The 16,020-nt window shown below is 37.9% G+C and overlaps 1 protein-coding gene across 1 annotated transcript in view; it reads left to right on the top strand.

Moving 5' to 3' along the window:
* GAD2 (glutamate decarboxylase 2) overlaps nt 1-16,020 on the top strand; it is a 78,723-nt gene that overhangs the window by 34,383 nt on the left and 28,320 nt on the right. Inside the window, exons 9-10 of the mRNA XM_023635319.2 lie at nt 13,168-13,222; nt 14,702-14,818. Coding sequence (XP_023491087.2) covers nt 13,168-13,222; nt 14,702-14,818 — 172 coding nt within the window. The remainder of the gene's footprint in view (nt 1-13,167; nt 13,223-14,701; nt 14,819-16,020) is intronic.

The following is a 16,020-nucleotide window of genomic DNA, read 5'->3' as shown; positions in this document are numbered from 1 at the left end:
TCTTTGACCAACATCTCCTCATTTCCTCCACCCAATACCTCCTGCCAATCACCGTTCTACTCTCTGCTTCTATGAGTTTGACTTTTTTAAGATTCCATATATAACTGAGATTATACAGTATTTATCTTTCTGTGTGTGGCATATTTCACTTTGCATAATGTCCTGTAGGTTCATCCACATTGTCACAGATGGCAGAATTTCCTTCTTTTTATGGCTGAATAATATTTCACTCTGTATATACACCATGTTTCTTTATCCATTCACTTATAAACGACACTTAGGTTATTTTCTAATCTTATTTATTGTGAATAATGCTGCAGTGAACATAAGACTGCAGATATCTCTTCAAAATACTGATTTATTTCCTTTGGATATATACCAAGGAGCGGGATTCATGAATCATATAGTAGTTCTATTTTTAATTTTTGAGGAACCTCCATACTGTTTTCCATAGTGGCTGTACCAATTTACATTCCCACAAACAAAATACCAGGGTTCCCTCTTCTCCACATTTTTACCAACACTTGTTATTTCTTGTCTTTTTTATAATAGCCATCCTAATGTGTGTGAGGTGATATCTCATTGTGGTTTATGATTTGCATTTCCCTGATGGTTAGTGATGTTGAGCACCTTTTCATATATCTGTTAGTCATTTGTATGTCTTTTTTGGAAAAATGTCTATTCAGGTCTTTTGTCCATCTTTTAATCAGTTTATTTGCTTTTTGCTATTGGATTGTAGGAGTTCCTTATATATTTTTGAGATTAAACCATTATCAGATATATGGCTTACAAATATTTTCTCCCTTTCCATAGGTTCCCTTTTCATTTTGTTGATGGTTTCCTTTGCTGTGCTGAGGCTTCTTAGTTTGATATATTCCCACTTGTTGATTTTTTCTTTTGTTGCCTTTGCCTCTGGTGTCAAATCCAAAAAATCGTTGCCAAGACCAATGTCAAGGAGCTTACCACCTATGTTTTCTCTCAGGAGTTTTATGGTTTCAGGTCTTATGTTCAAGTCTTTAATCCATGTTGTGTTAACTTTTGTGTATGGTATAAGGCAGTGGTCCATTTTCACTATTTTGCATGTGGCTGTCTGGTTTTCCCAGCACCATTTATTTGAGAGACTATCCTTTTCCCATTGTGTCTTCTTGAACCTTTGTCAAAGATTAGTTTAACTGTACATGTGTAGGTTTATTTCTTGGCTCTCTATTCTGTTCCATTGTCTGTGTGTCTGTTTTTATGCCAGTACCATGCTATTTTGATTACTATAGCTTTGTAATATAGTTTGAAATCAGGAAATGTGATACCTCCAACTTTGTTCTTCTTTCTTAAAATTTGTTATTTGAGTATTTGTCTTCTTTTGTGGTTCCACACAAGTTTTAGGATAAGTTTTTCTATTTCTGTGAAAAATCCCATTGCAATTTTGATAAGGATTGCATTGAATCTGTAGATTGCTTTGGGTAGTATGAATATTTTAACAATATTAATTCTTCCAGTCTATGAACATGGGACATCTTTCCATTTATTTGCATCTTCTTTCATTGATATCTTATGGTTTTCAGTGTACAGATCTTTCATTTCCTTGGTTAAATTTATTCCCAAGTATTTTATTCTTTTTGATGCTATTGTAAATGGGATTGATTTTTGTATGTTGATTTTGTATCCTGCAACTTTACTGAATTCATTTATTAGCTCTAACAGTTTTCTTGTAAAGTCTTTAGGGTTTTCTACATGTAAGTTCATGTCATCTGCAAAGACAATTTAACTTCTTTCTTTCTAATTTGCATGTCTTTTTTTTCTCTTTTCCTTGCTTAATTGCTCTGGCTAAGACTTCCAGTACTAAGAAGTGGTAAGAGTGGGCATTCCATCCTTGTTCCTGATCTTGGAGGAAAAGCTTTCAGCTTTTCACTATTGAGTACAATATTAGTTGTGGGCTTGTCATATTTGGCCTTTATTATGTTGAGGTATGTTCCCGTTTTATGAAGTTTGTTGAGAGTTTTTATCATGAAAGGATATTGAATTTTGTCAAATGCTTTTTCTATATCTATTGAGATGATCATATGAATTTTATCCTTCATACTGTTATTGTGATGTATCACATTGATTGATTTATGGATAGTGAGCTATCATTGCATCCCAGGGATAAATCCCACTTGATCATTCTGTAAGATCCTTTTAATGTATTGTTGAATTCAGTTTGCTAGTATTTTTTGAGGATTTTTGCGTTTATGTTCATCAGGGATATTGACCTGTAATTTTCTTTTCCTGTAGTGTCCTTACCTGGCTCTGGTATGAAAGTAGTGCTGTCCTTGTGAAATGAGTTTGGAAGTATTCCCTCTCTTCAATTTTTTGGAAGAATGTGAGAAAGATTGGCATTAACACTTTAAATCTTTGGTAGAATTCACCTGTGAAGCCATCTGGTCCTGGGCTTTTTTTTGTTGAAGGTTGTTGATTATTGCTTCAATCTTTTTACTGGTTTTTGGTATGTTCAGAAATTCTATTTCTTCATGATTCAGTCTTTGAATGTTGTATGGTTCTAGAATTTTACCCTTTTTTCCCTACATTATCCAATTTGTTGACATATATAATTTTTCCTAGTAGTCTTTTAGGATCTTTTGTATTTCTGTGTATCAATTATGATGTCTCCTTTTTCATTTATAATTTTATTTATTTGTGTTCTCTCTCTTTTTTTTTCTTGGTGAGTCTAGCTAAAGGTTTGTCAGTTTCGTTTATCTTTTCTAAAAACCTATTCTTAGTTTTGTTGATCTTTTCTATTGTCTTTCTAGTATCTATTTCATTTATTTCTGCTCTAATCTTTATTATTTTCTTCCTCCTGCTAACTTTGGGTTTCATTTGGTCTTTTTCTAGTTCCTTGAGATGTAAAGTTAGGTTGTTTATTTGAGATCTTTCTTTTCTCTTAATGTACACATTTATCACTATAAACTTCCCTCTTAGAATTGCTTTGTTGCATACTGTTGGTTTTGGAGTGTTGTGTTTCCCTTTTCATTTGTCTGAAGAATCCTTTTTATTTCTACTTTGATTTCTTCTTTTCCCCATTGGTTGTTCAAAAGTGTGTTGTTCAATTTCCACATATTTATGATTTTTCTAATTTTATTCATGTTACTCATTTCTAGTTTCAGACCATTGTAGTTGGAAAACATACTTGATATGATTTCAATCTCTTAAATTTGTTAAGATTTGTTTTGTGGGCAACATATGGTCTATTCTGGAGAATGTTCATGTGCACTTGAGAAGAATGTGTATTCCACTGCTGTTGGATGGAATGTTACATATGTGTTTCTTAGGTCCATTTGGTCATTTTTGAATTGGGTTTTTTGTTGTTGTTGTTGAGTTTAAGAAGCTCTCTATATATTCTGGATATTACTCTCTTTTGAAATATATGATTTGCAAATGTTTTCTCCCATTCTGTGTGTTACGTTTTTACTCTGTTGATAGTGTCTTTTGTTGCACAAAAGTTTTTAATTTCCATGAGGTCCAGTTCTTCTATTTTTCCTATTGTTGCTTGTGCCTTTGGTGTCATATCCATTGCCAAATCCAATATCATGAAGTTTTTGCCTTTTTTTTTTTTTTGAGGAAGATTGGCCCTGAGCTAACATCTTTGCCCATCTTCTTCTATTTTATATGTGGGATGCCTCCCACAGCATGCTTAATAAGAGGTGTGCAGATCTGTGCCCTGGATCTGAACCAGTGAACCCTGGGCCACTGAAGCACAGCTCACAAACTCGACCACTACACGACTGGGCTGGCCCCATTTTGCCGTATGTTTTAATCTAAAGGTTTGATAGTTTTAGCTCTTATATTCAAGTATCTGATCCATTTTGAATTAATTGTTGTATATGGTGTTAGGTAAGGAATAGTGCCTTCTTTTTTTGAAAAACAACATTGTTTTCTTTTCTTATTCCAGAAGCAGCACATATTCATTGTAGAAAAATAAGAAAATAGAAGGACCTAGACATAATCTTTGATGCATATAGTTTCAAATATATCTTTATATATTTAATCATACAACTTACTGATTAGAAATGTGTTGTTTACATAATAAAATACTATGGGTAACTTTCATGTCATTAGAAATTCTTCAATGATTTCAATCACTATTTAATACTTATTGTTTAGAATTCATATTACTTAACAAATCTCCTTTTGTCAGACATCTGAGTTAAAGTTTCACTATTTTAAAAAATGCTAACATAAACATTGTTATGGTTAAATATTTGCACACATACTTATATTACTTTCCTAGGATAAATTCCTAGAAATAGAATTTCTAAGCCCAGGACTGTACCTATACTAAGAGTTATGATACTTGCTGGCATGTTGCCCTTCAGAAAAACACTGGGGTAGGGGGCCAGCCCATGGCCACTGGTTAAGTTCATGTGCTCTGCTTCAGTGGCCCATGGTTTTGCCAGTTCAGATCCTGGGTGCGAACGTGACACTGCTCATCAAGCCATGCCGAGGCAGCGTCCCACCAGAAGGACCTACAACTAGAATATACGAGTATGTACTAGGGGGCTTTAGAGAGAAGAACAAGAAAAAAAAAAAAAACACCAGAAGATTGGCAACAGGTGCCAATCTTTAAAAAAAAAAAGAACTGGGGTAACTGCTCATCATGTCCTTACTAATCCTAGGATCTAAAACCTTAAGTGACCTATGTCAATTTGATGGATGGAAACTTTTTTTATTATTGATGTTTTTATTTACATTTTTGGTAATTAAGCATTTTATGCTTATCAGTTATGTGTAGTTGAAAAAGAAAAGCCCTCTTTTATCAGGTATCTGGTAAATGTTTTCCAAAATGTATCATTTGCTTTTTAATTTTATTTGTGGTATTTATTAAAATGTTGCATTTTTGGTAGTCAGAGTTGTCATCAATTATTCATTCCCTACCTTTGCTGCCTTCTTTAGAAAGTCTTCCCTGTTTTGGAATATGTTAATATACATCTTTTTTTCCTAGAACCTTTGTATTATTATTTTAATAGTTGATCTAGCTGAAATTTATTTTGATCTATGATGTTTGAGAGGTATGTAATTATCATTATTAGTTTGGGTTATCTTTTGCCAAATGTTGTATCAACACCAACACCATAGGAGATCAAAAAAATACTTCAGTCACTGGTCCGGATATATTATATTCATATTGGGCCTGTTTCTAGACTTTTACTTTTGTTCCACTGATTTTCCTATTTGGCTCCATTAGCATACTTTTAAGTAACTATAGTTATACAATATGTTCAACACTCTAGTAGAGAAAAATCTGTCCTCTGCCCATTCTTTTTTTCTCTACTTTTTAAAAAGTGAATATTCTTACTTGTGTTTTTCATCCAGTTGTACGTCAGAATTATTTTCCCAGGTTTCCATTCCTGTAAAACTCCTACTGGGGGTCTTGTTGGAACTGTGTTATTTGCATGTATTTGCAATGTTAGTTTTCTCATCAAAAATATGATGTATCTCTCTGTTTATCCAAATCTTTTTTGTATCCTTAGGTAAAGTTCTGATTTTTTCTTCTTATAGATTAGTTTCAGTTTACTCATTTCTAGTTTCAGTTACTAATTATTATTTTACCTCCCTTCCATTCTTTGCATTCTTGCAACAAATCCTACTTGGTTCCATGTTAATCTTTAATTTCCTTCTGGATTATATTCTCTATTATATTTAGGATTTTTGTAGCTGTATTGTAAGATACATCTATAGATTTTTCTGGGCTATTTTTGATAGATTTTGCTTTTGGAATTAGGTAGTTTCAGAAAAAGAATTCAGTAGCTTTCCACTGTCTTCCCTATAAGAGTTTAAAGAGCATCATCTGCTGATAGTAGACTTCTTAAAATTCACTCCTAAAGCATCTGGGCCTGGTATTTTAGGGGGTAGTTTTTTGGCAAATTTTCTCCCACTTATTTCTTGGTTATTAGTTTTTTTCAAATTTTCTATATATTCTTGAATCAATTCTTTTCGTTTACATTTTCCTAGGGAAAAAATTATCTATTTCCTAAAATATTTTAAGATATAGCATAAAGCTGTACATCATATAATTCTTTTATAATATTAAAATTTCTTTATCCATAAACTCCTTTCTCATTTCAAATGTTACATTTTCTCTCTTTTCTTTATTGGAATAATCAGATATTTTTATATTCATTGATCTTTTCAGTGTATCAGCTTTTGAATTTATAAATGAAGTTTAATTTATAAAGTTTCTAATTCATTGAAAAATTCATTCCTTCTTTCTGCCTACATTGCTTCTTGTTGTTTTCATAGCTTCTTAGATTAAATGTTTCACTCAGTTATTTTTATTCTCTTATTTAATTTCAAAAGCATCTCAGGCTATACATTTTCCTCTGAGAATGAGTTAGGATGCTTCTCACATTTTTATATGTAGTATTCTCAAGTCATTAATTTTTAATGTTCTATAATTGCAGTTTTGACCTCCTCTTGACTCAAAGGTTATTTAGAATAGCCAAGCGTGGTTTCTTATATGGTAAACTGAACTTATCATAATCCTTTTTTTCTCTCTACCAACATTTTCAGGGAAGAGGGATGATGGTTTGAGGAGAAGGAGGAGTGATGATGTCGGTGTCGCAATCCAGTGTACACATCAGGATAGATGCAGAGAGGGCTGATGGCCACTCTGAGTTTATTATAACCAGCGTTTCAATATATACATAGCTTACATCTGTTAAACATACACAGGTGTTCTAGATGAAGTAATTAGCAAAATGCCAAGAATTCTTAGTGACTTCTCAAGGAGCCCTCCCTCGGCCTCTGTTTTGATATTATCATGTTATTGCTGTGCTCGTATATTTTTATCTCGGAGCAGGCAAGGTCTCCTAGGCAACGGCCCCTCCTGCTCCCAATATCGATATCGTGTCTCCATCTGTGCCCCCAGGTGACCGCGCCTGTCTTAGATTGCCTCCCCCTGGAGGTCTTACCCGTCATTGGCTGACCAGCCTTCTCACCTCTGGGTCACAGTTTGTTGGCAAGCCTTTTCCAGTGATTATTAACCCTTCCTGCATCAGGGGCAGCTACAGATGAGAGATGAGGAGCACACCTTCCTTCCCACACAAACACTTCCTCTCACTATATATTTCCCTGTTAGCACTGGTACCAACCCCAATGGTGGCATAAGGAGATTTCATATGAAAAAGAAAATCACTCCATACCACATCTTGGTTGGAATCCTCAGGTGCATATCACTTGGATTGTTGTATAGTGAGTGTGTATGTGTTAAGTAAATGCTTTGGAGTGGTAAATAAAAAAGTAAAAAACAAATATTACTAGAATTAGACACAAAAATCACCAAAAATATCCTGCTTTCATATCCTGACCATAAGGCTAAGGGATTCCATTGTACATATTGGAAAACAAATCTTAAAATCGAAAAATACAGTTAATTGTCATAGTAAAGTTATTTATCCAAGTCAAACTATATGTTAAGGAACCAGGGATGTTCACTGTTCATAATTATGGTAAAGTTTTTTGCACAGGGCTTGGTCTTGTGTACGAGTGCTTCCTGAGCGGTCTGTTTTGACTTTGGTTTGTTAGTTTATCTTAGGGCCTTTCCTAGGATAGGTTCCCCACATCAGGGGAGCTGTTTTCCCTGGAGAACTCTCTGGTAAGTTTTACTGATGCTCTGCAATTCCTGCCAACAACTTTTTCTCAAGTCTGTCCATGCAATTTTTCAAGTCACACACAGTCTGGGCAATTTGAAAATTCTCTTGGGTCCATGAACTCCCCTTGCTGCCTCTATATTGCAATCTATGTTAAAGAAATAGTTCTGCTTAGCACTGACTAGCTTAAAAACAAAAACAACCCCAAAACTAGCAAGTTTCTGTCACTCCTGTAACATTTGGGTGCGATACTAGAAAGAACAAGATCATCAAAGGACGATGGAGCAATATGTTTTAGTAGGAGGTTATATGTTTTTCTTATTTTACTAATTAGTGCTAATAGGAATAAGAATTGGGGTCAGGGAACTACTTGATTCAAGGGCCTTCCAGAAAACCCAAGTGGAAATATAACATACGTCATGCAATTTTAGAACTCTACCTGAAAAGTTTCTTAAGTCAAGATCGTAGATATTTTGTTTAAACCACATAAATGCTCTGGAAGACATTTATCATACAGTGCTAAGAACCTGGGTTCTGAAGTCACACAGCTCTTCGGTTTGAAATCTGCCCCCTACTAGCAGTGTGACATCCTGCAAGTCACATAATGCTAGTGCTGCTATTACTAATAACAACAATGAGACCATCTAATGTGTCCTGAGTGGTTACTATACGCCCGGCAGAGTTTTATACTTAGTGCTTTATAGTGTTTTGTATTAACTGTCTCATTTAATCCTCATGTAAACCTTGTGAAAGAGGTACTATTATCATCATTTTATAAATGAGTTAGAGGAAGAATTTAATTCTTCAAGTACACGCAATTAGCATGGGATCTGAGGCAGGAACCCTGTTATTCTGTCTCCACATTCCACGCTTTTAGCCACGTTTGGCTGCCTCTCTGCGCCTCAGTTTCCTTCTCCGCAAGAAGGACAATAATAGCTCTCTTGTAGGGTTGGTGTGAGGACAGAGATCATGGAGTAAAGCATAATGCAGTGAGTGCTTATAAAAACCAGTAATTCTTATCACCACCCCAGTGGTGTGGCTATTTACAGTATCAGAACAGTAGTCAATTTCTAACAGGAAGAATTCACACATCCTTTCCTCTTTGCACTCATGTCTCTGTGAACAGAGCCAAGCTCTACTCCCTTAGGAAAAGCTGGTAGAATTACTAGTTCCAGCAGGGCCGTTGAGCAGGGTCGCCCATGACTCGAGCATCCAACTTGTGACCATTTGGATGATTGCCTAGAGGTATACACTCTCCAGTAATGTGCTCCTTTTGGTACGATAGATAGTTTTCTCCTTTGGAGTCATGGAAAGATAGCCGTGAATCTGGGTCAAAAGTCTACACATGGCATAATCTGTGTCTTTTGCTTCTACCCACAAAAAGAAGATTTTCCTGCTGGCAACTCTAGCTGGCATTGTGGGATTTTGCTGAGGCAACTGTATGAAGTTATCTGACCCAGGAGCATCATATGAATTTTTAAAGACTATTTGGAACATCAGGGATCTCAACACAATATGGCCACATCCAGAGCAGCAGCCTGGTTCAGCAGTCCTCACTTTAATGGCAGTCCTTTCTTAAACTCTAACTGACAGAGAGCAGCATTCCAGAGCATCAGTCGCTACTTAATTGTGCACTTAAAGGCTGGATATGTAAACCTTAAAGATATGCATTTTTGCTGTGGAAATACTTTTAGAACAGACGTACTGGATACAACAGCTGCCATCCGAAGCCTCCTGGTACCAAGAGATGCTTGTCTGGAAAAGCCAGGAGTGGCCAGATAGCGTCTCATCCTCAGAGAAGCCTGCTGGTTGTTTCCCAATGTGCTGGTGTGTTTCGCTGTGGATATTCTCACCCACAGCACATGGTCAGGCAGGGGATGCACCGTGCTACATCTGCAGCTCCTTCTGCTCACTGCCCTACATCCACGATGGCTCAAAACCACGGGTCATGTGAAAAGTACTTGGCTAGTATGTTACACAATTATTTAAATGCGTCCCAGGCTAAAATTTCCATTTCTAAAGCAACATGTCTCAAAATGTGGACCTAAGTCTACCTGCATCAGAATCACCTGGGGCGCTTGTTAGAAATGCAGATTCCTATGCATATCCATCTATTTACTGTTATTGTTGGATCTGTCTTGTTAGCATGTGAGCCCTGAAGAGTAGAAACTGGTCTGTTTATCCAGGCACCCCAACGGTGTTTGGCACAGAGTAAGTGCCCAATAAATATTTGTGGAAGGAGTTAATTCCTGGGTCCTATAATCAAATCCCCAAGGGCAGGGCCAAGAAATCTGCATTTTAAAGACATACGCAGGTGATTTTTATGCATACTAAATTTTAAGAACCATTGTTCTAAAGTAATTCAGCCAATTCTAGGATAAATGGAAGATGGAAAGTTTTGTCTCCAGAGGCCCCCATACTACCTGGTCAGTCATTACTGTAAAGTGAACATGTTAATAGCATCCTTGGGTTGAACTTTGGCCTTCTAGTCACATACCTCCAACAAATGTTGACCTGCCACCTACTATGTGCCAGGCTCTGGGTTCCTAAGTGGATAAAATAAATATGGGCTTGGAAGGTGGAGTGCCTCGGAAAGGCTGGACCTGCCCTGTCAAGAGCCACACCCACCGCTTTCCACACTGCGAGAAGCGAATGCTTGGTCATGACTATTTCACGAGGCTGCCCCTTCCTACTGCCCCAAAGCTCACTGATGGGGAAATGGAACAGACTCTGCGTTCCTTACCAATGTCCTGGCAGGCTTGAATGACACCCCTGCTCCATGAAAGACAGATATTTCCTTAAAGGATTTATCTTATCTTAAAAGAATCCAGGGGCCGGCCCAGTGGCGCAGCGGTTAAGTGCGCACGTAGCGCTTTGGAGACCGGGGTTCACTGGTTCGCATCCCGGGTGGGGACATGGCACCGCTTGGCACACCATGCTGTGGCAGGCGTCCCACATATAAAATAGAGGAAGATGGGCATGGATGTTAGCTCAGGGCCAGTCTTCCTCAGCAAAAAGAGGAGGATTGGCATTAGTTAGCTCAGGACTAATCTTCCTCAAAACAAAAAAAAAGAATTGAGCCTTTCCAAATAGGTTTCCTATGTTTGGGCCCTTCCAGTTTGTTCTGGACCCTGACATTTTATTCCAGCCTTTTAACAACATTTGATCTTGGGCAATCACTTCACCTCTCTTGGCCTGTTTCCTCATTTGAAAAATGAGACAATTATTCTAGAAACAGGTCTTGAACCCCTTCCAATTCCAATGTACCCTAATCTGTGACTTCTTGGTGACAACTTATTGCCTTGTGCTTGACAAAACATCCAGATGTGGGGCTGGCCCCATGGCATAGTGGTTGGGTTTGATGTACTCTGCTTCGGCAGCCCACATTCATGGCTTTGGATCCTGGGCGTGGACCTACACCACTCATCAGCCATGCTGTGATGGCGACCCACATATAAAGTGGAGGAAGTTTGGCACAGATGTTAGCTCAGGGCTAATCTTCCTCAGTTAAAAAAAAAAATCCAGATGTGATTAGATGAGCAAATAGTGACTGTCAAGTTAATCCACCCAAAACTCTCCAAGGCAGAGGTGGTTAACTTGTGGTAGACTAGGTAAAATTTGAGATTTGCAAACAATTTCTCAGTATTCTCTCTCAATTTCCCTATTTACCTACAAAAATACTATGGCAATTTTAATGTGCTTAAAACTTTATGTAAAAGATAAATATAATATCCAAATTTCCTCTGAAAGTTGAACACTTTGTTTATAGCAGGGCTGAAGCAAAGTGTTTTAGCACAGCCTGGTCTGGGAGAGGCTGAAAATCACCTGTTTGAGGAATGTCCCCAGGCCAAGCTGTAGAGAGAAACCCCAGGAGTGAGACTGAGACCCCCTCCAGAGCTCCTTTCCCAGCCCCACCGCCCCACCTCTCCCTTCCCTCGGTCCCTCCCTCGGAGACCTCATCTCACAGAAGCTCCCAAAGCTGGGCTGCTCTGAATTGGAGTCACACCCTCCACACCAAATGTACGTTTACTGCTTTTTGTTCCGTTCCAGTCTGGCCAATCACTGCTCACCTGTCCATTACTGTAGCTCAGATAGTTGCATTTTAACAGCCTTTCTTTGGAAAATAGCTTCACAGAAATGAGTGGTTCTCAGTGCTTTTGGGCCTCACGTCTGCTTTATATTCCTACTGTCTTGTAACACCTCCTTGATTAGCCTGAAATGCAAATTGTAGAAAATATAATGCCCAAATTATTTTTATAAAATGGAGAAATATTAGAAAAGTAATTTATAAGAAAATAACATATTTCAATATGCAAAAGCTTAGGCGAAACAACACTGGAAAATGTAATAAAGTTGCCCGATGCTCACTCTCTATATAGAATCACAGGGACTGCTGCAAATGGGCTACTGAGCCATAGTGACTAAGACCAGAGCCCCGCTCGCTGCTCCCTGACTGCCAATAGCATCCTCCCTCCATTTATTGTGACAACCTCCTCCCCATAATTTGTCTTTCCAAATTGCCTTTTAAAAACCTAGATCAATGACCCTGATGTGAAAAGTTTAGCCAGTTTAACAACCTCAAGAGAGCTATTTTTGTTCAAAGAATATTTCACAGCCTTCAGTGCCACACAACTAGTCTGTCTGACCTTTGCCTGTTCTTCTCGCAAAGCCTCAGGATAGGATGTCACAGTGCATAATAATCTCAGCAGTAAAAACTAACGTGAATGGAATACTTCCCATATGCCAAGCACTTTTAAAATAATTTTGCAGTTATTAACTCATTTAATCCTTATAACTTGATAAATAATATCACTATGTTCCAGGGATAAAAATAATAGGCACAGGGAAATTAAGTAACTTGACTAAGATCATACATCTAATCATATCTAGCTTCTTGTAGAAATTGACTCCTTTTGTTATTCTAATAGTGGGATTTTATAGTAAGGAAAGTACTATGTGTATTTTTATTTCAGGAAAGAAAAATTGGGGGGAGGAAAGAATGTTTCTTTCTCCAATGCCTGTCTCTCTAACTGTTTGAAATTTGAGCCCATGAATTGTTGGCCCGTCTTATGCTTTTAGCACTTGCAATGTAATTAGGCAGCTTTGACTTAATATTTTCATTCAAATGTTTCAGGATGGATTTTCTCTTCTTGGCATTTCATCTATATGTGAAATTGCAGGTCCATTCATTAGACAATTTAGAATACAAACCTTTTTCTGCACTCTCTTTTCATTGCCAAATATCTTGCTCCAAAGCAGGTTTGTTTTAACCAAATTAAGATGACCTAAAAAGCAGACTGTGTGCAGAGTGGAGGGACATGTGGCTGTTCTAACAGCACAGTGTGGTCAGGAGTCTCCTAAACATGTCAGAAATTACAGTCATGCATCATTCAGGGAGGAAATGCATTTCTTTCTGGAAAAAGCCAGGGAGTTGTTTTCACTGATCATTATTATCAATGGTTGGACTTTTACTCTCACATGGCTCCTTGTAAAGACAACAAAGTAAATTATTAAAAGCCAACTTGTAATGTATTTTTTTTCCTTTCAGGGGGAAAATGATCCCATCGGATCTTGAAAGAAGAATCCTTGAAGCCAAACAAAAAGTAAGTTTTTCGAGGGGGCTTCATGCAGCCTGTAACAAGCAGAGGGTACATCTTTCTATTTCCATCCAGAGGAGAACACACTTTGGTTTTGTTTTAAAAAGAAGACCCGTGCCTCAAACTCCCAGCTTTAATGAGAATATGAAATTTTGTATCCAGTCGTTATTCCTCTGAGTTGTAGGCTCTGCTTTGACAAGATCTAAGTTGCTGAATAAATATATACACAATGATCATGTAAGAGTTTCCAAAGCACTTGTCTCCCTGTGTGCCGAGGGCTGGCATTAAACAGACACTCACTGGAAAGATCTTTTCACAAGTGGAAAATATCGGAGTGTTAATGCCATGGGTGAGTCACCATTGTGTGCTTGCTTGAAAGGAGCCAATTTTTCCTGCCTAGACTCTCCACGCGTCTTATTGTCCAGGAAGTCATTTAGAATTCTTCTAAAAAGAGTTCTTGTTACTTCTAAAAAGAAGTAACACGTTCTGAAGACCTGTGAAAGGTTCCCACAAAGCTCTAGAAGGTCATCCCTGGATTGTTCAAAAGCCAGAGAGCTTGTTTTTAGAACTCTCTTAGTGTAACCTTTACTAGATACAATCTGTTCCTAGGTCAATGACATAACACATGCATTTCATTGTTATGAACTCAGAAATATTTCTTTTCGTATGCCTCTTTTTTTCCTACAAAGTGGCAGTGAGACATTCCTCTTGTTCTTGTACCAGATCTACTTCTAGTAACATAAACTGTAAGACTAAAGCTTTGCTGCCCCCTAAAGACTTCCTCTGTAACATCATGTTACATCTAGTCATGATGGAGCGACGACATTCCTCCTGTTCGAGGCATTCTTCTGACTTCTTTCAGCAACCCCCTGTTATTTCAATCAATTTTCATTTAGCCAGGGCCAGACAGCCTGAGGACCACTTAGAGAGATAAAAGCCATCGCTATTGGGGCTGGCCCCGTGTACACTCTCTCTTCTAAGACTCCAAATAATTATCTGAGAATTTTCTGCAAGAGAAAATTCTCTTGGAAAAATCTCTGAGAATCACAGGCTGGTTGGAGTTCCTTCTCTTCTTGCCTGCTCTCTCTAGGGGATTTACTGAGTTCAGAGGCCCTGTTATGAAAAAGGAAGACTAGAAAGGCAAGCATAGGAGGAAAAAAGGCCAGAAGATCTACCCAGAAGATATACGGCTTGTGGGCACCACAAAGCTTACTCACCTCTGGGTCCAGCGTAGCCCCTCCTGAGAACCAGAATGTCTGTTCTCATAAGGCAACTGGCAGGTCCAACAGAATGGCCTGGAGAACTCTGAACCCAGAGAATGAACATCCTTCCTACTAGGCAACAAGATATCTTGTCAATAATCCTTCTGATTATTCCAGAAATGCAGATGCGTATGACAGGAGAATTTCCACTGTTTCTATCAGCTTTTTAAAAGAATCCTTGAACCCCTGTTTTACATTATTTGGGTCTTTCCTGTTTGCCCAGGGATTTGTCCCTTTTCTTGTGAGTGCCACGGCTGGGACCACCGTGTATGGAGCATTCGATCCCCTCTTAGCTGTCGCTGACATTTGCAAAAAGTACAAGATCTGGATGCATGTGGATGTAAGTATCTTACAGGGACTGCCACTAAAAGTTCCTTCCACATTTTTCACCTGGAGCTCATGGAATGAAATTTGTTTCTTCTTTTTTTTTTTTCACTTTAGGAACCTATTTTCAGAATGGTGATATTTAAGCTTTTAAAGATTGCGGAGACAATGTAGCATAGAACTCACACAGTACACATTGGCTGGAAGCAGCCTGAGGCTAATTATACCTTAATGTTCCCAACAGGATAATCTTATTTCCATGACTAGTATGCAAGCAGAGCACTTAGTTCTGAATTCATTGCACCATAACATCCAAGGAAGAAGATAGCCTACATACATACACACAGTCACACACATGCAGAGCCTACTACCCTACAGAATGATCACAAGGGTAAGAAGCAGCTGCATTTATATAGGAAACCAAGAGGCTAAAAAACTCAAGTCAGGTATTCCTATATTTGGAGAGGAAAGCATGCTTCACAACTTTCTAGGAAATATGGACCACCACATTTCCAATTTCTTAGCTAACTAAGAAGATAAGTTATATCTAGATGTTTTGACTCCAGGCCTAGTCACATTCAAAAATAATGGAGATGTGTCCACCAAAATGTTTTCAAGTGAAAAAATGTTGATTTTTAGAAGTACAAATTGAAGGGATCTAAGTTTAGACCAGTATTACTCAAAGTGTGATTCAAAGATCAGCAGCCATGTGCAGACTGTGTGTTAAGGACCCATGATGAGATAAGGAGTTAGGCCAGATCATCAGTAAACACAATGTTAGATGCAGCTGACATTTTCTTCATTGTAAGACTTTCTTGATGAAGGAAGCCATATTGATTTACATTCTGGTGCAAGGTCCCTATGTTGCTGAGTAGCACTGGCTTAGATCATTTTGGCTTTATGATAAGTATTTAGACCAAATTAATTCCCCTTTCTTTAGGAGCAGAAAACTTCTGCAGGCTAAGCTCGGTAAATTTCCATTGTCCCAGAGTCATCCTGCATGGCAGTTACGAACCTTCTTGTCTTTCCCTAAGTCACAATGTGAGTTGTTCCTTAAGCTACCAGAGGCTCCTTCACTTTACACATGAAGACGCTAGGAAAAGGTTAAAAAACTCAAGTACCATCGGTGACCTAGGTCTCAGAAATGGAGAGCCTATTAAACCATGTTTGCTGATTCAGGAAGAGGATTACGCTGACAACTTTAAAAATAAGAATGTC

The sequence above is a fragment of the Equus caballus genome, chromosome 29 (genome assembly GCF_041296265.1).
Source record: "Equus caballus isolate H_3958 breed thoroughbred chromosome 29, TB-T2T, whole genome shotgun sequence".
In the NCBI taxonomy this organism is placed as follows: Eukaryota; Metazoa; Chordata; class Mammalia; order Perissodactyla; family Equidae; genus Equus; species Equus caballus.
This window is presented reverse-complemented; position numbering and strand designations above follow the sequence as displayed.